Source organism: Pelophylax lessonae, assembly GCF_965119305.1.
Source record: "Pelophylax lessonae genome assembly, chromosome: 3".
In the NCBI taxonomy this organism is placed as follows: domain Eukaryota; kingdom Metazoa; phylum Chordata; class Amphibia; order Anura; family Ranidae; genus Pelophylax; species Pelophylax lessonae.
Window position 1 is genome coordinate 23,779,026 of NC_138770.1, and position 24,817 is coordinate 23,803,842.

The window sequence follows — 24,817 nt, forward strand, 5'->3', positions numbered from 1 at the left end:
GTTTGTAATTCTGTAACATTAGGTATGTATGCACCTGTTATTAATGTATTGTTGTTGGCATCTCAATAAAATTCTTGATTAAAAAAAAAAAAAAGGGGGTTTTAGTAGCAGAGGATTAAAAACACTCCAAAGAGGTAAGATATACAAGTGCTTATCTGGTGGCAGAGTCTGTGGATGTGGATCCTCCTAGAACCGTCCTGCAGGACCACCTATTCCGGCTGCTGGGCAGAGAGATGGCTGGCTCGGGAGCCTGGAGGAGCCCCAAGAATCCACGCTAACCAGCATGGAAGGCACAGCGGAAGTGACATCACTGGAAGGATAGGAGGTACCAGATGAGAAGAGAAGCAAGGCTACACGCTCAGAGTATTTGGCTCCTTCTACAGGCCTTACACCTTAGTCTATACAGAGCTGGGCACAACTCTGAGGACAGCAGCCGCAGGTGGTCCCGTGCATTCCTTTATTGTACCTCCATAACCAAAGACCAGTGACGTTTTATGAATTACCCTCTACCCTGATCATTGGTATTTTTAAATATTTATTGCTGGCTGGACTATATATAAACTCTGTGCGCCAGTATCTCCTTTCTCCATTAGTAGAAACACAGGATCTCCATCTTCCCTACTAACAGAACAGCGATCTGCCTTGTTTACATCAGCAAACCACTGTTCTGCTTCTCTCGGGAACGATTGCCGGGTGCTGGTGGACATCATGTCCGCTGGGCCTGCTGATTGGCTCTCGCTGTGTCCAGCAGGAGCTGAGCACCAGCAGCATGCATGGACGATCCAGACCCCGAAATGCAGATGACGTAGAGGTACGCGATTCTGTGCTGAATGGCCACCCTGACCAGTACATGTATGTGGGGTGGACCAAATAAAGGTTTCCCTGATGAACAGAGAGGTGATTATATGGTGAATAGCATGAGGAACTCCTGTGCCCAACTGAGATTGAAGATGTGGTGGATGTCTCCTTTTGGTTTGGGAACTGTGGACAAAGAAGAACTCCTGGAACTCTTCTGGCCTTAGCTCAGTGAGATAGAGTTTGGAAGACTAATGTCATAGACAGGTTGCCAAAAAGTTTAGGGCTTTAGAAAGGGCGTCCAATGGCTGTCAATGTGGTGCCTTCTCCACTCTCCATCTCACTAATAAAACCCCAATGGATGACTCTATGAACTGATCACATTCCAATCACCGATCATCTAATCATTGGTAAAAAAGAAGACTCGGCACAGAATATTGTACGAAGAGTTTTTATTGTACAAGATCAGAATAAGCGATTACCACACAGTAATGATATGAATAAAATAAAGCTTAAATCTTTTATAATAGAATTAACAAATGTGTCAAATGTATTAATAATCATACATTGGTTGGACCAATAAAAAGCCGGCTACTTCAATAAATCAAGCTCATGTATTGCCCACTTGTTGCCCCACGTCTTGTTATGATTTCCCGCCTGTTGCCTCATGTGGGGAGGGATGGGTAAAGGTAGACAGTTAAGTCATGATTTTACCACCCCCTTAAGCTTAAATGGCAGCCGGATGGGGCGGTACACATGGCACTGCAATTTGTGTGTATTCTCTGATGGCTAAAAAGGCTTCCTTCTTGACCAAAACATTTCCCGCACTCAGACCATCAATAGGAAAGCTCACCTGTGTGTATTCTCTGATGTCTAAGAAGGCTTACTTTATGATTAAAACATTTCCCGCACTCTGAACATGAATAGGGACGTTCCCCTGTGTGCATTCTCTGATGGCTAAGAAGGCTTCCTTTTTCATTAAAACATTTCCCGCACTTTGCACATGAATAGGGACGCTCACCTGTGTGAATTCTCTTATGTCTAAGAAGGTTTCCTTTTTCATTAAAAGTTTTCCCACACTCTGAACATGAATAGGGACGCTCAGCTGTGTGTATTCTCTGGTGGCTAAGAAGGTTTCCTTTTCCATTAAAACATTTCCCGCACTCTGAACATGAATAGGGACGCTCCCCTGTGTGAATTATCTGATGTCTAAGAAGGGTTCCTTTACGATTAAAACATTTTCCGCACTGTGAACATGAATAGGGACACTCAGCCGTGTGTATTCTCTGATGGTTAAGAAGGGTTCCTTTTTCATTAAAACATTTCCCACACTCTGAACATGAATAGGGAAGGTCACCTGTGTGTAATCTCTTATGTCTAAGAAGGGTTCCTTTATGATTAAAACTTTTTCCACACTCTGAACATGAATAGGGATGCTCCCCTGTGTGAATTCTCTGGTGCTGAAGAAGGTATCTTTTTTCACTAAAACATTTCCCGCACTCTGAACACGAATAGGGAAGCTCACCTGTATGCATTCTCTGATGGCTAAGAAGGGTTCCTTTTACATTAAAACATTTCCCGCACTCTGAACATGAATAGGGACGCTCACCTGTGTGTATTCTCTGATGGCTAAGAAGGTTTCCTTTATGATTAAAACATTTCCCGCACTCTGAACATGAATAAGGACGCTCATCTGTGTGTGTTCTCTGATGGATAAGAAGGGTTCCTGTATTATTAAAACATTTCCCGCACTCTGAACATGAATAGGGAAGGTCACCTGTATGTATTCTCTGATGACTAAGAAGGCTTCTTTTCTGTTTAAAACGTTTCCCGCACTCTGAACATGACAATGAATTTTCTCCTGTATGAACCCCTTTATGGTATAAAGAAGATTCCCTGAGATGAGATGGTTTCCTGCACCCGTCGGCACTGTCAGATATTAGAGGACTATGTGAAGTATCAGGAGATTCCAATGATCTCCTCCAATGGTGAGGTCTGTCATGTATATTATGAGGAACGGGATTTACTTCTGGAGAAGATGTCATGTCATTATCTTCTGTAGTCACATCTTCCTCCGATGTCCTTCTATTCCCACCACAGAGTCCGTCTGTCAGAAGACAAGAAAAATTACCAAGAGTTTTCCACACTCATATACACTGCTCAACACTTTATAATCAGATTATAGCATCAAGTCAGGGAAACTCCTGGGATATTCATCTGGTCAGTCAAGTAGCAGAGGGGGTTGTTACCAACAGGTGCACTAGATGGGCAACAATGAGACGACCTCCAAAACAGGAATGGTTTTACAGGCGGAGGCCACTGACATTTTCCCTACTCTTTTTTTCTGAGTGTTTGTCACTAGTTTTGCATTTGGCTGGGGTCAGTGTCACTACTGGTAGCAGGAGGCCATACCTGGACCCTATAGAGGTTGCACAGGCAGTCCAACTCCTCCAGGATGGCACATCAATACCTCCCATTGACAGAAGGTTTGCTGTGTCTCCCAGCACAGTCTCAGGAGCATGGAGGAGATTCCAGGAGACAGGCAGTTACTCTAGGAGAGCTGGATAGGGCCGTAGAAGGTCCTTAACCCATCAGCAGGACCAATATCTGCTCCTTTGTGCAAGGAGGACCAGGATGAGCGCTGCCAGAGCCCTACAAAATGACCTCCAGCAGGACACTGGTGTGAATGTCTCTGACCAAACAATCAGAAACAGACTTCATGAGGGTGGCCTGAGGGCCCGATGTCCTCTAGTGGTCCCTGTGCTCACTGCCTGGCACCGTGGAGCTCGATTGGCATTTGACATTGAACACCAGAATTGGCAGCTCCACCACTGGCACCCTGTGCTTTTCACAGATGAGAGCAGGTTCACCCTGAGCACATGTGACAGACGTGAAAGGGTCTGGAGAAGCCGTGGAGAACATTATACTGCCTGTAACATCGTTCAGCATGACCGGTTGGGTGGTGGTCAGTGATGGTCTGGGGAGGCGTATCCATGGAGGGACGCACAGACCTCTACAGGCTAGACAATGGCACCCTGACTGCCATTAGGTATTGGGATGAAATCCTTGGACCCATTGTCAGACCCTATGCTGGTGCAGTGGGTCCTGGGTTCCTCCAGGTGCACAACAATGCCCGGCCTCATGTGGTGAGAGTATGCAGCCAGTTCCTGGAGGATGAAGGAATTGATACCACTGAATGGCCCCCACACTCACCTGACCTGAATCCAGTAGAACACCTCTGGGACATTCTGTTTCAGTCCATCCGATTCCGCCAGGTTACACCTCAGTCTGTTCAGGAGCTCAGTGATGCCCTGGTCCAGATCTGGGAGGAAATACCCCAGGACACCATCCGTGGTCTCATTAGGAGCATGCTCCGACGTTGTCAGGCATGCATACAAGCACGTGGGGGTCGTACACACTACTGAGGACCATTCTGAGGTCCTGCAATTACATTTCACCAAAATGGACTCGCCTGCTGCATCATTTTTTCACTTTGATTTTCAAGGGTGTCTTTGAGTTCAGCCCTCTGTAGGGTGATAATTTTCATTTCCATCAAACTATGTGGCATCCTTTCCTTCCTAACACATTACCCAGTCCATACCAGTATAGATCCTAACACATTACCCAGTCCATACCAGTATAGAGCCTAACACATTACCCAGTCCATACCAGTATAAATCCTAACACATTACCCAGTCCATACCAGTATAGATCCTAACACATTACCCAGTCCATACCAGTATAGATCCTAACACATTACCCAGTCCATACCAGTATAAATCCTAACACATTACCCAGTCCATACCAGTATAGATCCTAACACATTAACCAGTCCATACCAGTATAGATCCTAACACATTACCCAGTCCATACCAGTATAGATCCTAACACATTACCCAGTTAATACCAGTATAGATCCTAACACATTACCCAGTCCATACCAGTAAAGATCCTAACACATTACCCAGTCCATACCAGTATAGATTCTAACGAATTACCCAGTCCATACCAGTATAGATCCTAACACATTACCCAGTCCATACCAGTATCTAGGTCCTGAATCTAGGGAAGCAACTGGCAACACTGAAAAGTATCTCCATACTAAAAGAAGAGCTGGGAACGTATCCAGGTACAGACAGGGGCCTACACAGAGGAGGGCGGAGATACAAGGGTGCAGGCATCAAAGCAGAGTAGTTGGGTGACAGGAAGGGTTGAAGGGAAAAAAGCCAGGAGGCCGATCCTGGGCTGGAGCACCCCAGTAAATACGCCCTGTTGCGTGATGTTGGGGAAACCAGTCAGGGACAGCATTGCTGGAGCAGAGCGACGCCCCTAGCTGCCAGGGGAAGAACTCCTCAAGTAGGGGCGGGAGCAAGGGAAAGGAAAGACAGGTTCTGGTGGTAAGGGACTCTGAAGGACAGAGAGTGCATTCTGTCAAAAAGACCGTAGGTGCTGAGCTGTCTTTCTTTTTACCGGGCGCTCAGCTTCGGCACATCACGGATCTGTTGGACAGATTATTGGGTGGGGTTGGGGAAGACCCAGATGTCATTGTACACGTGGGTACCAATGACAAAGTCAGAGGAAGATGGAGAGTCCTAAACAATTTCAGGGACTTAGGCACTAAGTTGAGGACTAGGACCTCCAAGGTGATTTATTTCAGAAATACTACCTGTACCTCGAGCCACACCAGAGAGGCAGCGGGAGATGAGGGAAGTAAACAAGTGGCTGAGGAGCTGGTGTAGTAAGGAGGGTTTCGGATTCCTGGAGAACTGGGTCGACTTCTCAGTCGGCCACCGGCTCTTTGGTAGGGACGGATTGCACCTAAATGGGGAGGGTGCAACCGTACTGGGTGAGAGGATGGCCGAAAAGTTAGAGGGGCTTTTAAACTAGGTCCTGGGGGGGGAGGGTACAGATGTAGAATTAGCCAAAGGGGAGCAAGGTTCAGCGGGCACAAATGGGGACATTAGCGGTAGGGTGTTCAGAGTTCCTAAACCCAAGGTGGGTATGGGGAAAAATCGCAAGAGCAGCCTAAAAACAACATCAAATGAGAATATAGTATGCAACCAGACAAAATTACGAGGTTTGTATACCAATGCTAGAAGCCTGGCCAACAAGACGGGAGAGCTGGAGCTGCTGATGTATGAGGAGGACTTAGATTTTGTGGGGATTTCAGAGACTTGGTTTGACAGCTCTCATGATTGGCTGGCGACCATTCAGGGGTATTCCCTTTATCGCAGAGATAGAGAAGGTAAAAAATGGGGAGGGGGAGGGGTATGTCTGTATATTAAGAACAGTGTACAGGTAAATATGAGGGATGATAATAATGGAGCTATGGATGAGGTAGAATCCCTATGGGTAGAACTTCAAAGGGAAGGCACTATGGGGAAAGTAATATTGGGCGTATGCTATAGGCCCCCCAACCAGAGGGAGGAGGGGGAGGCGGACTTCCTTTCACAGATTGGATTGGCAGCAAGGATGGGAAATGTAATTATAAATGGGGATTTTAATTATCCAGATATAGACTGGGCAGAAGAAACCGCACATTCATCCAAGGCTCTGCAGTTCCTAAATTTTTTGCAGGACAATTTCATGGGTCAGATGGTGAACGCACCGACAAGAAACAATGCAGTACTAGACCTACTGATTACCAACAATACAGACCTGATCACGGATATAGAAATACGGTGCAACTTGGGAAATAGTGACCATAGGTGAATTCGTTTCAGTATTAATCATAGTAATAGGAAACACAAGGGTAATATAAGGACACTGAATTTCAAAAGAGACAACTTCCCTAAACTACGCTCTTTGCTAGACAATTTCAAATGGGATAGAAATCTAGGAACAAAGAACACGGAGGAAAAATGGGAGTGCTTCAAGAGCATACTAAACAAAGGGATTGGCCAGTGCATTCCAAAGGGGAATACATTTAAAAGAGCTAAAATAAATCCAGGGTGGCTAAACTCCAACATAAAAATGCATATTAATACTAAAGGAAAGGCCTTCAAAAAATACAAGGCTGAGATGTCATTGGCAGCATTCCAACATTACAACGAGTGTAATAAGAAATAAAAAGGCAAAATCAAAGCGGCTAAAATAGAACACGAGAGACATATAGCGGAAGAGAGTAAAAAAAATAAAAAAAATTCTTTAAGTATATACATAGTAAGAAAGCGAGGCCAGAACACATTGTCCCCATAAAAGACGATGAAGGGAATCTGGCCACAGAGGACAGTGAGAAAGCGGAAGTGCTAAATAATTTCTTCTCTTCAGTCTTCACAAAAGAATCGGGGGGCTACACTAACCCAGCTTGTAATGCTAAACTAAACAACACACCTCAGGAAGTACCGCCATGGCTAACAGAAGATAGACTTAGAACTAAACTAGAGAAACTTAACATAAATAAATCACCGGGACCGGATGGCTTGCACCCGAGGGTTCTTAAAGAGCTCAGCCAGGTGATTGGCAGACCGTTATTCTTGATCTTTAAGGGTAGTCTACAGACGGGTATGGTGCCAGCTGATTGGAAAAATGCCAACGTGGTACCAATATTTAAAAAATGTCCGAGATATATCCCGGGTAACTATAGGGCGGTCAGCCCAACATCAGTAGTCTGCAAGATTTTGGAGGGGATGTTAAGGGACCACATACAAGACTTTAGTAATGAAAACGGTATTATTAGTAGTAACCAGCATGGATTCATGAAAAATCGTTCTTGCCAAACCAATCTATTAACCTTCTATGATGAAGTGAGTTGCCATCTAGATAAAGGAAAGCCTGTGGATGTGGTGTATCTGGATAAAGGAAAGCCTGTGGATGTGGTGTATCTAGATAAAGGAAGGCCTGTGGATGTGGTATATCTGGATAAAGGAAGGCCGGTGGATGTGGTGTATCTGGATAAAGGAAGGCCTGTGGATGTGGTGTATCTGGACTTTGCAAAGGCATTTGACACAGTTCCCCACAAATGCTTACTGTACAAACTAAGGTACCTAGGTATGGACCATAGGGTGAGTACCTGGATAGAGAACTGGCTCCAGGGGAGAGTCCAGAGGGTGGTGATAAATAGGAAGTACTTGGGAGGGTGTGGAAAGTGGGGTCCCCCAAGGATCTGTCCTGGGACCAATCCTGTTTAATTTATTAATAAACGACCTAGAGGAGGGGATATCTAGCACAATCTTTGTATTTGCGGACGATACTAAACTAAGCAGGCCAAATTCTTCTATGCCGTATGTGGTAACCTTACAAACGGACCTGAACAAAATAATGGGGGGGCAACTACATGGCAGATGGCAGTGGCCACTTACTAAAACTAGAGGGAAAAAGGTTTAACCTTAAAATACGTAAAGGGTTCTTTACTGTCAGAGCAGTGGGGATGTGAAATTCTCTTCCACAAGCAGTGGTATCAGCGGGGAGCATCGATAGTTTCAAAAGACTATTAGATCGGCACCTTAAAGACCACAACATAGAGGGGTATACAATGTACGGTTAACATAAAACACACACACACACACATCATAGGTTGAACTGGATGGATTGATGTCTTTTTTCATCCTCACCAACTATGTAACAGTATAGATCCTAATACATTACCCAGTCCATACCAGTATAGATGCTAACACATTACCCAGTCTATACCAGTATAGATGCTAACACATTACCCAGTCTATACCAGTATAGATCCTAACACATTACCCAGTCCATACCAGTATAGATCCTAACGCATTACCCAGTCCATACCAGTATAGATATCCAGCATGATATTTTTCCCCATTGAGATCTGATGTGTTTTCAAAGTGTTCCTTTCATTCTTTGGAGCAGTGTATGTTGGTTGAGCATTTCAAAGTGTAAAAGAGATCTGTGGTGGAACTGGGTGCAATCACAACACCAAACTATGACAACTAACCAGATCAATGATACCACCCAACCGAACATCACTAAGTAAGCTTTAACCCATTCTTGTATAATTACCTGAGCTGATATCTGGAGAAGTTTCTTCCTCTTTAACTGCGTCCATCATCCCAACCTCCTCTGTAAAATGCTGATCACCCCTCACATACGTCTTTTCCTTTATAACCCCAATTTGTACATTTATCAGATCTTCATCCTAAACCAGCAAAATGGGAGAAATAATATTAAATACAAAAAAATAATAATAATAGAAGAATGATATCTCTTAGGGCTTGGGATCACTTTCCTACATTCTCATCTACCTGATGATGGTGGGGGATGGTGTGACCTTCCTGTGTGGAATCCTGGGAATACGGAGGACGGGGACATCTCTCTGGTGGATTTCTGTAACTGGATGATTCCACCATGGTGTCCTGGTACTGCTTTCTGTGACCATTTGGAAACTCTGCCTCCTCCATTACAAAATCCTCATCATCCTCCTCTTTTATCTCTTCTTTAATGTTGACCTGTGTGGAATCCTGGGAATACAGAGGACGGGGACATCTCTCTGGTGGGTTCCTGGTATTAGGTGGCTCTATCATATCCTTGTGTCCTTCTGAAAACTCCTCCATCACTCCATACTCCTCATCCTCCTCTTTATACTCTTCTTTAACATCAATATTATCATCCCCGAGGTTTCCACTCTGAATATATAATAAAACATTCATTGTAACAAACACACTTGTATATAAATCATAACTATCAGTAATTGTTCCTCATCTACCTGATGATGGTGGGGGATGGTGTGATCTTCCTGTGTGGAATCCCGGGAATACAGAGGACGGGGACATCTCTCTGGTGGGTTCCCATTACTGGATCCATCTGTAGGAAACACACACACTGACTGAATACATTGTTTCTATGTGTTTATCAGATGATGGGGGATTTAGGTGGATCCTCCGTACTGCTCTCTCCTTTACAATAAAGTCTCCTCTTAAGCCCCGTACACACACGCAGATCGTCGTCATACAAACGTCGGCGGACGAAAGATCTGCCGATTGTATGCGTGTTAGTATGGTGCCTCCGACAGATGTCTGCACACAATCCGCGGACAAGAGTCTTTCTTGCAAACATGAAAATTTTTGTCTGCAGACACCAGAACGGACGATTGTTCGCCTGTCAGTACAGAAATCAGCCGACAGACCGCAGATTTGCAAGACTGGGCATGCTCAGAAAATAAAAAACACAGGGAAAGTTAACCATTACATGACATCACTTCTGCAGTCAGCTGAAGTCTGCGGACAAAATTCTTGTGCTGTCCTTGTGCTGTCTTTGCACTTTTCAACAGACACCGACATCCCGGGGAGAAAAGACGAACATTTGTATGACGACGATCTGCGTGTGTGTACGGGGCTTTACCCGGTGATGTGAGGGGCGGCTGATTCTCCATCATGACGTCTTTGTAGAAGTTGATCTACAGATCCTCAAACATCAATCCATGTACCCAAACAGTTTTTGTATTTAGTGGCCATCACTCACCTGTGCTGATGTCTGGAGAAGATTCCTCCTCTTTAACTTTGTCCATCATCCCAACCTCTTCCCTGAACTGCTGATCACCCCTCACATACGTCTCTTCTTCCTCTTTAACCTCATCTTTTATATCTATCAGATTTTCATTCTAAACAAAAAAAATAGCGGGGGATGGTTTCTTTAAAATGTGAGCACAAATAACCTTATACCTAAAAGTGAAATATATTTTCATACAGTCAGATCACTTTTATGATCTCAACATCCATCTTCACCTACCTGATGATGGTGAGGGATGGTGTGACCTTCCTGTATGGAATCCCGGGAATACAGAGGACGGGGACATCTCTCTGGTGGGTTCCCATTACTGGATCCATCTGTAGGAAACACACACACTGACTGAATACATTGTTTCTATGTGTTTATCAGATGATGGGGGATCTAGGTGGAGCCTCCGTACTGCTCTCTCCTTTACAATAAAGTCTCCTCTTACCCGGTGATGTGAGGGGCGGCTGATTCTCCATCATGACGTCCTTGTAGAGATCCTTGTGTCCTATGAATCTTCTGAGAATCCTCCTCACCTCTCTGGTCAGATCTGTGTTTTACTAATAGAAATAAGAGTGATGTCATGTGACCTCGCAAAATCCTCCTCACCTCTCCGATCAGGTCTGTGCTTTATTAATAGCGATAAGAGCGATATCATGAGAGACAAGAGAGAAAGCAAAGTGGCAGCATTGGGTCTGGGTGAAGAGTGGGCGACAGAAGCGTCAAATATGGAGTGTGAAGAGTGGAGATCTGAAATGTTGAATAAGGGAATGAGGAGTGGGGGACAACAGTGTCAGTGGGGGTTGTGGAATATAGGTGAGCAGTGTGGGAAGGGAGTAAGGAGAGGGAAACAACAGTGTTGGATTAGGAATGAGAAGTAGGGAACTGGGGTGATAGATGGGGGTGAGGAATGGTGGAAAGCGGTGTTAAATGGGGGGGTGAGAAGCGGGGGACAGTGGTGTTACATGGGCGTGAGGAATGGTGGAAAGTGGTGTTAGATGGGGGGTGAGGAGCAGGGGACAGTGGTGTTACATGGGCGTGAGGAATGGTGGAAAGTGGTGTTAGATGGGGGGTGAGGAGCAGGGGACAGCGGTGTTAGATGGGGGTGAGGAACGGTGGAAAGCGGTGTTAGATGGGGGATGAGGAGCGGGGGACAGTGGTGTTAGATGGGGGGGTGAGGAATGGTGAACAGCAGTGTTAGATGGGGTGAGGAATGGGGGACAGTGGTGTTAGATTGGGGGTGAGGAGTGGGGGCCCAGTTGGTGTTGGGGCAGAGGACGGGATTAATGTTAGTAGTGACAAGGGAGGAAAGCTGCTGAATATTTTCATGGGTGAGTGTCGGGGTCACCCCGAGCTCTGCCTCTTCCCCAGATAGAATATGAGTACCTCAGCTCTGCCTGGTGAGGGCGCTACAGGAGAGCTGGAGGAAGTTTTGCTGCTCATCCTACTTATGTGATTTCACTGGGGGACTGCAATCTGATTCTCAGTGTTATGAGTTCCTCTGTTTCTGTTCCCCCGGCATAAAAACTGAAGGAGAACATTTTATTTATGTAATTAAAGATTATATATAGAAAATAATATCTTATTACCTCCTCTACTGCCACTTCCAGCTACGTCTCCTCTCTACTTTCTCCCGACTCACCTCTGGAATTCCTTTTTATATCTGACATCACTTCCTCTGTGGACCTACATCACTTCCTGTCAGTATCTTACATCACTTCCTGTCTTTACCTCATCACTTCCTGTCTGTGCGTTCCATCTGAGAGAAGTCAGGTCACCACCTTGTGGACCATATTGTAAGGTGACCAGATTTTTTAAATGAAATCCGGGGACTTTTTTTTTTTTTTTGCAAATGGTAAACTATTTTATGAGCATATTTCCTTGAAATGATCTATGCGGTGTATGTGGGATGTGTTTATGGAATGATTGTATGATATATACGTTATTTCTCACATTTCGTCCATGAGATAGAAAAAAAAAAGATAAAGATACTTTTTAGAATTTTTTGGGATAGGACTACCAAATGTTAGGAGGATAAGATACAGGAAAAACTTGGAGGGGAGGATGGGGCAGCTAAATTAAAATCCAATCCAGGCAGGAGTGATGGTGTCACCCTCTCTGCAAAAGGTAAGAAATACTGCAGAGCTGCAATGTGCAAATAGTGGTGAAACGCCCGATATATAATCATAATAAAATGTAAAATATGCACATTAATTGTACTATTTATTGTGATTATATATGGGGGGGGGTCACCACTATTTGCACATTGCAGCTCTGATATATTTCTTACTCTCTGTAGAGAGGGTGACACCATCACTACTATATTGTAATACATTGGTTGATTTGCACAGGATATTCATTTATAGGTTTTACCATTATAAGTCCATTTGTAGAATATTATAGATGAAGTGTAGGGCAGTGCTGCATTTTTTGTTTTTTATTGTTGCACGTTAGATAAGGGAACCGGCTAACAAGATTCTCTTATTGCTTTTGAGATTTTTTTAGATGCATAGTAGTTGTTTTACTTGATTTGTTATGTCCCCTGTGGACAGGTAACAAGTGGCCCTGCATATTGGTGGTCAATGTGCCCCTGTATGCTGGCGGTCAGTGTGCCCCTGTATGATGGTGGTCAGTGTGCCCCCTGTATGCTGGTGGTCAGTGTGCCCCCTGTATGCTGGTGATCAGTGTGCCCCCTGTATGCTGGTGGTCAGTGTGCCCCCTGTATGCTGGTGGTCAGTGTGCCCCTGTATGCTGGTGGTCAGTGTGCCCCCTGTATGCTGGTGGTCAGTGTGCCCCCTGTATTCTGGTGGTCAGTGTGCCCCCTGTATGATGGTGGTCAGTGTACCCCCTGTATGCAGGAGGTCAGTGTTCCCCCTGTATGCTGGTGATCAGTGTGCCCCCTGTATGCTGGTGGTCAGTGTGCCCCCTGTATGCTGGTGGTCAGTGTGCCTCCTGTATGCTGGTGGTCAGTGTGCCCCTGTATGCTGGTGGTCAGTGTGCCCCCTGTATTCTGGTGGTCAGTGTGCCCCCTGTATGCTGGTGGTCAGTGTGTCCCCTGTATGCTGGAGGTCAGTGTGCCCCCTGTATGCTGGTGGTCAGTGTGCCCCCTGTATGCTGGTGGTCAGTGTGTCCCCTGTATGCTGGAGGTCAGTGTGCCCCCTGTATGCTGGTGGTCAGTTTGCCCCTGTATGCTGGTGGTCAGTGTGCCCCTGTATGCTGGCGGTCAGTGTGCCCATTGTATGCTGGTGCTAAGTGCAGGGTTCAGGAGGATGCCACATGCAGGGTTCAGGAGGATGCCACGTGCAGGGTTCAGGAGGAAGACAGGAGTTCAATTGTACAAGACACAGAGGAGTCAATGGGCCCTTCTGAGGAGTGTGAGGAGTCTCAACCTAGTTGTAGCTCTCAAGGGTTGGAAAGTGAATCTGGACCCAGAGATGGGGTGTCATTAAGGCTACGAAGGGAAATACACCCGCCAAAGAGACTGACGTATGATACCCTAACGCCCCAAGGAAGATGATCTTTTTCCACCTGCTGACACTATTCGGTTGCCCACTGATTTCTTATTGGCCTATTGTGAGAGTGACTCAGACCTTTCTAGTAATTTGTATAGTCAGCTGTTCGAAGGTGCATTTATTGGCCAGTTGTCAGCTGTTATTAGTTCCACACAAGACTGCTGTTAGTTTTAATTATGTGGTACTTTATATCTCAATGGAGTCTCCCACTTAGGAGTCCCATCATCTTTGGGGACCAAAGACATTCAAGTGGGGGGAGGATGTAGCCAAGTGAAGAAATCGCTACCAGCATAGTTAAGGCTTATATACTGTTCCTTTTAGTTTGTTTCTTATTTTGAGTTTCTCCTGAAGAGTGGCGTGTTGGATTGTGGAATATATAGTCCAGTGGAGGATGAAGACTGTGCAATGTGGGCCAAATGGAACTATCCTCCTAGGGAGATGCGGGTTCCGTGGGGGATTATGGGAGAGTCTATAAATAAGGGAAGGAGTCGGATGTTCGCTCTCTTGCCTCAGGGACCGCGTGCGGTGTGGATGTGCCGGAGAACCGCTGTGGAGAGCAGAGCGAGTAGAGGCTGTGGCCTAGTGCGGAGACACCTTGGAGAGGTGGCGGATGTCACAGAGGAGTGACGGATTTAGAGCAGAGACACCTTGGAGAGGTGGCAGAAGTTACAGAGAGGTGACCAGCCTGGTGTGGAGGACTGTCGGAGAGCAGTGTAAGAGGATTGGGTGAGAGATACCTAATTGTAGTGAGCACAGCAGCTCACAGACAAAGTGAAAGGGCCTGTGACGCAGCAGAGACACAGAGAGGGCTTTAATGTAGTGGAGGGGTTGCCATGGGACACTCCTGATCTTTCATATTGCTTGGCGAACCAGGAGGCCTCATCTGTACACATACAGTGGTTTATACTGACTTCATTGTAGACAGAGCCTGGATTACAAATACCCCTTTTTCCCTTTAGATTACAAATATCATTCATGGAATGATTAGAGCTCCAACTGCTGACGAAGATTAGCAAGGCCATGCCCAGGAAGAGACTCATTTAATTCATAGGAAAGGGGGCCCCCTATAGGTGATAGAGTGCACTCTTTCAGGTTATTTTTAAGATTGATATAGATTCTCTTGAGATATATCCATGCAGCTGAGTTAGTCAGATCCAACTGTTTTATCTACAGTTAATATAGAGACAAACGTCTGATTTGTCACTCTCACTCATTTATAAGAGGAATTGAATCATTATTATATTCATATACTTCTTCAGTTAGATATTGTTGAATCTAGTTGTAGCTGACATTATTGGTGTATGAGATTCTGAGTCTTGGGCCACTCAGTGATTCTGGGACTTTAGGATTCAGAATCTCACTTTGGTTCTTTGCACTCCTATTTCCTGTTGTGTTGAAACTATATCTGTTCATTTCCTTCTTAAGTCAGTAAACTGATATATTGTTATTCAAGTGTCATTGTTGTTTCTCTGAACTACCATGTCAGAACCCATAGTATCAAGCGGGTTGGAGGTGCCTCAGGGTCAAGGGAGTGTGGAGGAAACGAACATACTCAGCAGCCCCTGTGGGGGGCGCGCTACATATATATAATCTCTGTGCGCCAGTTTCTCCTTCCTTCATTAGCAGAAACACAGGATCTCCATCTTCCCTACTACAAGAACGGCGATCTGCCTTGTTTACATTGGCAGACAACTGTTCCGCCTCTCTTAGGAACGATTACTGGGTACCGACGGACACCGTGTCCGCCGGATCCGCTGATTGACCACCGGCGGCGCGTGTGCACGCCCCAGACCCGGAAAAGCAGATGATGGACAGGTACGTGATTTTGCGCAGAACGGCTGCCCTACAAAGTACATGTATGTGGGGCAGTCAAAGAAAAAACTCCTGGGCCCAGCTGAGGACATTTATAGCTGTATGCCCCGTACACACGTGCAGATTATCTGAAGACTTTTGTCTTCAGATTTAACTTTTCTATGTAGTGCAAGGGCCTGCCGGATTGCATACAAATTGAAAGTGTTTAGGTTTGACCTCATATTATATGGTTTTGGTAAGTCTGCAGACAAAAGTCTTCAGATAATCTGCACGTGTGTATGGGGCATTAAGATTGAAGATGTGGTGGATGTCTCCTTTTGGTTTGGGAACTGTGGGCAGAGTAGAACTCCTGGAACTCTTCTGGCCTTAGCTCAGTGAGATAGAGTTTGGAAGACTAATGTCATAGACAGGTTGCCAAAAAGTTTAGGGCTTTAGAAAGGGCCTCCAATGGCTGTCAATGTGGTGCCTTCTCCACTCTCCATCTCACTAATAAAACCCCAATGGATGACTCTCTATGAACTGATCACATTCCAATCACCGATCATCTAATCATTGGTAAAAAAGAAGACTCGGCACAGAATATTGTACCAAGAGTTTTTATTGGACAAGATCAGAATAAGCGATTACCACACAGTAATGATATGAATAAAATAAAGCTTAAATCTTTTATAATAGAATTAACAAATGTGTCAAATGTATTAATAATCATACATTGGTTGGACCAATAAAAAGCCGGCTACTTCAATAAATCTAAAGGAGCAAAAAAATTAAGCAACCAATCATCAGGTATGCATTCTTGACCGTGATGCCATTGAGGACCCTATAATCAATGCAAGATCTCAACTCCCCCCCTTCTAAGAAGGTTCACCAGTGAAAGATAAATCCTGATTGGCTGCTGTGGGTTAATGCATGTTACAGTGATCTTTTTCCATCCAGTAGGTTAGATCTATATACATATTTATAAGTAGAACACAAAAAGAATGTATTGTCAGAATTGTTTGTCTGCTGCCCCATGTATTGTCATGAATGCCCACTTGTTGCCCTCATGTATTACCAACAGGTACGCACACCGTGGTGAAGAAGCACGATATTACGTGTGAAACGCGTCCACCTTTCTCTATCCCGTATTGACTGTCTGCAATAAATATCATCGCTATAACCTGTTGGAGTGCCACCATTTTCATTGGTTTTATGCCCCATATATTGTCAGGATTGCCCACTTATTATCCCATGTATTGTGCGGATTGCCCACCTGTTGCCCCATGTTTTGTCTTAATTGCTCACTTGTTGCCCCATGTATTGTCATGGTTTCCCGCCTGTTGTCTCATGTGGGGAGGGATCGGTAAAGGTAGACAGTTGAGTCATTATTTTACCACCCCCCTTAAGCTTAAATGGCAGCCGGATGGGGCGGTACACATGGCACTGCAATTTGCGGCTGCTGCAAACCTCGCATCCCCCGGTCACATTGGGCAATGCTATTCAACTGAATGGGGTTGTGCCGCAACAGCCCCGATGCATACGGTTGCGGCGTACTGGCGTGGGCTTTACAGGGTTAACATAAGGGCTCCCAGCTGCCTGCCAACCCCACAGCGGGTCAGAGGGCGATGCGGGTGTAAACCTACCCTGAGTGGACTGTGGGTGTTTCACATTTGTTTATGGACTAAACAGTTCCACCCGTTACAATCCAGCGTCCATTTTCCGTAGTACCAGCAGGGGGTGCACTCCGATGTTTTATTATATTTCCTTTATTTTTAAACATTTCCCGCACTCTGAACACGAAATAGGACGCTTGCCCGTATGAAATTTCTGGTTTCTAAGATATAAACCTTTGTTTGGAAACATTTCCCGCACTCATAACAATAAAAAGGGCGCTCACCTGTGTGTAAGTAGGTGTTCTTTCTTAGTTAAACATTTCCCACACTCTGCACAAGATTAGAGACGCTCGCCTGTATGAACTTTCTGGTGTCTAATAAGTAAACATTTGTGTGCAAAACATTTCCCACACTCTGAACATTAACAGGGAGGCTCAACTGTGTGTATTCTCTGATGGCTAAGAAGGTTTCCTTTACAAATAAAACATTTCCCGCACTCTGAACATGAATAGGGACGCTCACCTGTATGTATTCTCTGATGGCTAAGAAGGTTTTCTTTACGATTGAAACATTTCCCGCACTCTGAACATGAAAAGGGACGCTCACCTGTGTGTATTCTCTGATGGGTAAGAAGGGTTCCTTTTTCATTAAAACATTTCCCGCACTCTGAACATGAATAGGGACGCTCCCCTGTGTGAATTCTCTGATGCTTAAGAAAGTGTGCTTTGTGACTAAAACATTTCCCGCACTCTGAACATGAATAGGGAAGCTCACCCGTGTGTATTCTCTGATGGCTAAGAAGGTTTCTTTTATGATTAAAACATTTCCCGCACTCAGAACATGAATAAGGACGCTCACCTGTGTGTATTCTCTGATGGCTAAGAAGGTCTTCTTTTCGACTAAAACCTTTCCCGCACTCTGAACATGAATAGGGATGTTCCCCTGTGTGTATTCTCTGATGGCTAAGAAGGTCTCTTTTATGATTAAAACATTTCCCGCACTCTGAACATGAATAGGGACGCTCTCCTGTGTGTATTCTCTGATGCTGAAGAAAGTGTGCTTTGTGATTAAAAGATTTCCCGCACTCTGAACATGAATAGGGACGCTCACCCGTGTGTATTCTCTGATGGCTAAGAAGGTGTTCTTTTCGACTAAAACATTTCCCGCACTCTGAACATGAATAAGGACGCTCACCTGTGTGTATTCTCTGATGGCTAAGAAGGTGTTCTTTTCGACTAAAACATTTCCCGCACTCTGAACATGAATAGGGACGCTCCCCTGTGTGTATTCTCTGATGGCTAAGAAGGTTTCCTTTCGAAATAAAACACTTCCCGCACTCTGAACATGAATAGGGACACTCACCTGTGTGTAGTCTCTGATGGCTAAGAAAGCTTATTTTATTATTAAAACATTTCCTGCACTCTGAACATGAATAGGGACGCTCCCCTGTGTGAATTCTCAGATGGCGAAGAAGGTGTCCTTTTTGATTAAAACATTTCCCGCACTCTGAACATGAAAAAGGTTGCTCCCCTGTGTGAATTCTCTGGTGCTGAAGAAGGTATCTTTTCTGTTTAAAATATTTCCCGCACTGTAAACATGAATAGGGAAGGTCACCTGTGTGTATTCTCTGATGGCTAAGAAGGCTTTTTTTGTATTTATAACATTTGCCGCACTCTGGACATGACAATGAATTCTCTCCTGTATGAACCCCTTTATGGTATAAAGAAGATTCCCTGAGATGAGATGGTTTCCCGCACCCGCCGGCACTGTCAGATATTAGAGGACTATGTGAAGTATCAGGAGATTCCAATGATCTCCTCCAATGGTGAGGTCTGTCATGTATATTATGAGGAACGGGATTTACTTCTGGAGAAGATGCCATGTCATTATCTTCTGTAGTCACATCTTCCTCCGATGTCCTTCTATTCCCACCACAGAGTCCGTCTGTCAGAAGACAAGAAAAATTACCAAGAGTTTTCCACACTCATATACACTGCTCAACACTTTATAATCAGAGTATAGCATCAAGTCAGGGAAACTCCTGGGATATTCATCTGCTCAGTCAAGTAGCAGAGGGGGTTGTTACCAACAGGTGCACTAGATGGGCAACAATGAGACGACCTCCAAAACAGGAATGGTTTTACAGGTGGAGGCCACTGACATTTTCCCTACTCATCTTTTCTGAGTGTTTGTCACTAGTTTTGCATTTGGCTGGGGTCAGTGTCACTTCTGGTATGGGTATTTTTCAGGAGTAATATATGTCGGTCGAGCATTTTAAAGTTCGTAGCTCCCTCCTACTAGGTAGGTGCAAGGAAAAAGTATTTATATGGCCCTGTCTGCTTATCGGGGGGGGGGGGGGCATTGATCATTCAGCTAGGCTGTCATGCGTTTCCAGGTGTGCCTGTTGAGTTTGGGGAGTCTCCCCACTGTGTTCAATGATGGGTCTTGTTGGACAGTGGAGGAATCCTGACCAATCGTGCAACAGGGCTTATATCTGTCTCAGTGGGCGGGACCTGCAGCAATGCACCCTGGGATGGGGTATAAGTCTGAGGGGAGCACATGACAGAGTGTCTTTGGCGGGAAGCAGAGTCCCAGGAGGAGGCTGCCAGCTGTCACTCCTCCTGTCAGAGGAAGCAAGTGTGTCCTGGGCTGTCGGCCTAGAGGACTGGATGTTGAGCTGGGCTGCAGGAAAGGATCCAGAGTGCTGTGGACCGAGTGGAGCTGCTGGGCAGAAGTTTTCAGGAAAAACAGCGTTGTGAGTACTCGAAACTGCCCAGGGGTCTGCCTAGGAGAGGGGACCACTCCAGAGGGTCAGAGGGATCGGGGAGCCAGCTAACCAGTAGAGAAGGCTTAGAAAGGGGGTGCCAGTGTCTAAGCCCTGAAGATAAATGAGAGAAAGGGGGCACCGGTGCGGGCCCTGAAGTGTTCAGCAGTGGAGCAGTTCATACAAGTAGCTACCTCAGCAAGGAGTGCTTAAGGGAGCTTAAAGAGGACTTCATTATTCAGGAAAGCAGTCAAAAGTCAGTTCAGCGTTAACAGGCAGCAGGCCAGTGTTAAACAGCATTGACCGGCATTTACCCAGCGTCAAGTCAGTGCCAATCGGCATTTTTTAGTTGTCCCTAGCAATTTGTGCATAGTTGAGTCAACTGAGTATCCCACTCATCCCTTCTCCTATCCAAGTTACAAAATAAATACAAAACCCAAAGATACTGGACTGGTCATTGTCTCAGTGCTCACACTTGGAGAACATGCTTAAATATGCTGTTGTTGCTAGCGGTAACCCAGGGGGACCCACATCCAGCAAAATGGCTGGGAATTGTGCTACACGGTTAAAGGAGATCTGTGGTGGAACTGGGTGCAATCACAACACCAAACTATGACAACTAACCAGATCAATGATATCACCCAACCAAACATCACTAAGTAACCTTTAACCCATTCTTCCATAATTACCCGAGCTGATATCTGGAGAAGTTTCTTCCTCTTTAACTGCGTCCATCATCCCAACCTCCTCTGTAAAATGCTGATCACCCCTCACATACGTCTTTTCCTTTATAACCCCAATTTGTACATTTATCAGATCTTCATCCTAAACCAACAAAATGGCAGAAATAATAATAAATACAAAAAATAAAAATAATAGAAAAATTATATCTCTTAGGGCCTGGGATTCTCATTCTCATCTACCTGATGATGGTGGGGGATGGTGTGATCTTCCTGTGTGGAATCCTGGGAATACGGAGGAAGGGGACATATCTCTGGTGGATTTCTGTAACTGGATGACTCCACCATGGTGTCCTGGTACTGCTTCCTGTGTCCCTTTGGAAACTCTGCCTCCTCCACTACAAAATCCTCATCATCCTCCTCTTTTATCTCTTCTTTAATGATGACCTGTGTGTAATCCCCGGAATACAGAGGACGGGGACATCTCTCTGGCTGGTTCCCATTACTGGATACATCTGTAGGAAACACACACACTGACTGAATACATTGTTTCTATGTGTTTATCAGATGATGGGGGATCTAGGTGGATCCTCCGCACTGCTCTCTCCTTTACAATAAAGTATTTTCTTACCCGGTGATGTGAGGGGCGGCTGATTCTCCATCATGAAGTCTTGGTAGAAATGGGTCTACAGATCCTCAAACATCAATCCATATACCCAAACAGTTTTTGTATTTAGTGGCCATCACTCACCTGTGCTGATGTCTGGAGAAGATTCCTCCTTCTTAACTTTGTCCATCATCCCAACCCCTTCGCCGAAATGCTGATCACCAATCACATTCATCACTTCTTCCTCTTTAACCTCATCTTTTATATCTATCAGATTTTCATTCTAAACAAACAAAATAGCAGGGAATGGTTTCTTTAAAATGTGAGCACAAATAACCTTTTACGTTTAGTTGAATATATTTTCATACAGTCAGATCACTTTTACGATCTCAACATCCATCTTCACCTACCTGATGATGGTGAGGGATGGTGTGATCTTCCTGTGTGGAATCCCGGGAATACGGAGGATGGAGACATCTCTCTGGTGGGTTTCTGTAGCTGGATGACTCCATCATGGTGTCCTTGTACTGCTTCCTATGTCCTTTTGAAAACTCTGCCTCCTCCATTACAAAATCCTCATCATCTTCCATTTTTATCTCTTCTTTAATGTTGACCTCTGTGGAATCTTGGGAATACAGAGGACGGGGACATCTGTCTGGTGGGTTCCCATTACTGGATCCATCTGTAGGAAACACACACACTGACTGAATACATTGTTTCTATGTGTTTATCAGATGATGGGGGATCTAGGTGGATCCTCCGTACTGCTCTCTCCTTTACAATAAAGTCTCCTCTTACCCGGTGATGTGAGGGGCGGCTGATTCTCCATCATGATGTCCTTGTAGAGATTCTTGTGTCCTTCTAAGAATCTTCTGAGAATCCTCCTCACCTCTCCGGTTAGGTCTGTTTTTTATTAATAGAGATAAGAGTGATGTCATGTGACCTCACAGAATCTTGCTCACCTCTCCGTTCAGGTCTGTGTTTTATTATTAGGGATAGGAAGTGATGTCATGTGACCTCCCAGAATCCTCCTCACCTCTACGGTCAGACATGTGTTTTAATAATAGAGATAAGGGAGGGAGTTTACCTGCTCATCCTACTTATGTGATTTCACCAGGGGACTGCAATCTGATTCTCAGTGTTATTTGTTTCTCTGTTTCCCTGGCATAAAAACGGAAGGACAACATTTTATTTATGTAATAATAATATCTTATTACCTCCTCTGCTGCCACTTCCAGCTACATCTCCTCTCTTCTTCCTCCCGACTTGCCTCTGAAATTCCTATTTATATCTGACATCACTTCCTCTGTGGACCTACATCACTTCCTGTCAGTGTCTTAAATTACTTCCTGTCTTTATCTCCTCACTTCCTGTCTGTATCTTGCATCACTTCCTGTCTGTGCGTTCCATCTGAGAGAAGTCAGGTCACCACCTTGTGGACCATATTGGGATTTTTATACTTAGCGTACTTACGGTGATTGTAGGCGTATTTTTTTTTTTTAAGTAATTTTTATTAAAATTTTAATTTAACAATTTCAACAATAACATTTACAATTATTTGTTACTTCTGACTCATTGCTTGGTACATGTAACAACAGTTAAGAAAATGAAGGAAATTATGAGAATTACAGGAGTACCAGGTAACAGTTAGATGAGAAAAAAACTATTATGATTAAATAAAACACAGCACACCCAAACCGACTACCCCCAATGGGAACTATCTGTAAGTGGATTGGTTGCCGTGTACTAAGGTTTATTAGGGATGGGACATTGGAACCAATTGATCTGAACTATAATGGAGATTTAGATATCACATTTCTTTAGGTAAGGAGAAGCTCTTGGGTTGTTTAACCAAATTTGCCATTTCTTTTTAAATTTATTAGTAGATGAATTTTTGTATGCTAAAAGCAGTTCGTACTGTGCTTGTATATTCAGTCTGGTGATTACATTGGACTGGTTGGGAGATTCGGTAGATTTCTACATACTAGCAATAGTAAGTCTTGCAGCTATTAGAATGTGTGCTACTATAGTTCTATAACATATTGGGTATAAATCTAGGTCTATTCCCAATAGTGCCATCGCAGGTGCCAGTTCTGTCAGGTTACCGGTTATTTCGGCTATAAGTGAAGAAATAGATTTCCAGAAACGTATTAAATTCTTGCAGGCCCAGAGAGTGTGGTGAAGATTTCCTGTTACTTCATTACATCTCCAGCATATCGGGGAGGCAGAAGGAAATATTTTCGATAATCTATATGGTGTCAAGTACCATCTGTTTAGAATTTTTTGTGAATTATCCCAATGCTCAATGCATGAGGATGCTTTATTATTAATCAATAATGCTTTTTGCCATTGTTCCCACGTAAAATTTTGTGAGAGATCCTTTTCCCATTTAGTCATATTAGGATTTTTATTACTGGAAAAGGAAAGTAGATTAAAGAATAGTTTTATTCCTTTCGTTTTTTGTGAGTTTTGGCCTGTAAAAAATTGCCATATTTCTGTGGGAATATCAATATTACCATCGAGTTTCAGATCTTTTAGTCGGGCGCATTTCCTTAGTTTATCCTCCGCAACACTCCTAAGATGCAACGGAAGGTTATTATAATAATGGTAACCTTGATTTATCCACTCTTCGGCCGATAATCTTATTTTATAGTAGTCTATTATTCTTGTAGGTAATGCTACTTTCGAGTATATGTTTCCAGTTTTAGTTTTGGATAGGATATGCTTCCATGCTAATAGTGTTGATTTGATAGAAAGAAGGTTGGGTATGACTATTTTTTTGGGTATTATAATTTTGGCCATAGAAAGGGCAAATAGATCGTGTCCTTTAGTGATCTCTTTTTCAATGTTTGTCCATAGTTTGTCCTCATGATAGGAGAACCAGAATTTCATTTGGTCTAATAGTGATGCATAGTAGTAATTTTTTATATCTGGCAATCCCATTCCTCCTAAGGCTTTGGGAGTTGTTAATATTGAGAATGCTACTCTGGGTTTTTTCTTATTCCATATAAAATGTTTTAATTTAATATTCATCTGCGTGAAAAATTTGGGGGGTATCAGGATGGGGAGGGACCGGAAATAGTATAAGATTTTAGGTAGTATTTGCATTTTAAAGGCTGCTATTTTACCAACCCATGATAATTGAACGATTTGGATATGTTGTAGGTCTTTGTTAGTTTGTTCTATGAGTTTGGGAAAATTAACTTGGTATAATTTGGAGGTTGGGTACGTCAATTGTATACCTAGATATGATATAGATACATCATCCCAATTGTAGCCATATTTCTCACGCAGGTTTTTAATGTGATCTTTCTCAATATTCATAGGTAGGACATAGCATTTGTTTTGATTGACTTTGTAGTAGGAGACTTTACTATATTGATCTAGTATTTTTTGAACCGTGGGTAAAGATATGTCAGGGTTTGTCATTGTTAGAATAATATCGTCTGCGAATAGCCCCAGTTTATGTTCATATTGCCCTATTTTAATGCCATTAATTTTGGGGTTATTGCGTATATATTCCGCTAAAGGCTCTATTGCTAATGAGAATATTATTGGGGATAGTGGACAACCTTGTCTGGTTCCATTGGTCAAATTAA

General features: G+C 44.1%; 2 protein-coding genes across 2 annotated transcripts in view; both read right to left on the bottom strand.

Moving 5' to 3' along the window:
* Window positions 1-10,722, bottom strand: part of LOC309549796 (uncharacterized protein) — a gene marked incomplete at its 3' end in the record, with an annotated part of 90,645 nt that extends 79,923 nt beyond the window's left edge. Inside the window, exons 1-2 of the mRNA XM_082250300.1 lie at window positions 10,700-10,722; window positions 10,486-10,583 (exon numbers count right to left, since the gene is read on the bottom strand). The remainder of the gene's footprint in view (window positions 1-10,485; window positions 10,584-10,699) is intronic.
* A 6,866-nt stretch (window positions 10,723-17,588) lies between these two features.
* On the bottom strand, window positions 17,589-20,273 carry LOC309549797 (uncharacterized protein; the record flags this gene model as incomplete). The annotated part of the gene is made up of 2 exons (XM_082250301.1): window positions 17,589-18,841; window positions 20,246-20,273. The coding sequence occupies 2 exons, from the start codon at window positions 20,271-20,273 to the stop codon at window positions 17,589-17,591; spliced, it is 1,281 nt and encodes a 426-aa protein (XP_082106427.1).
* Between the last annotated feature and the right edge of the window lie 4,544 nt (window positions 20,274-24,817).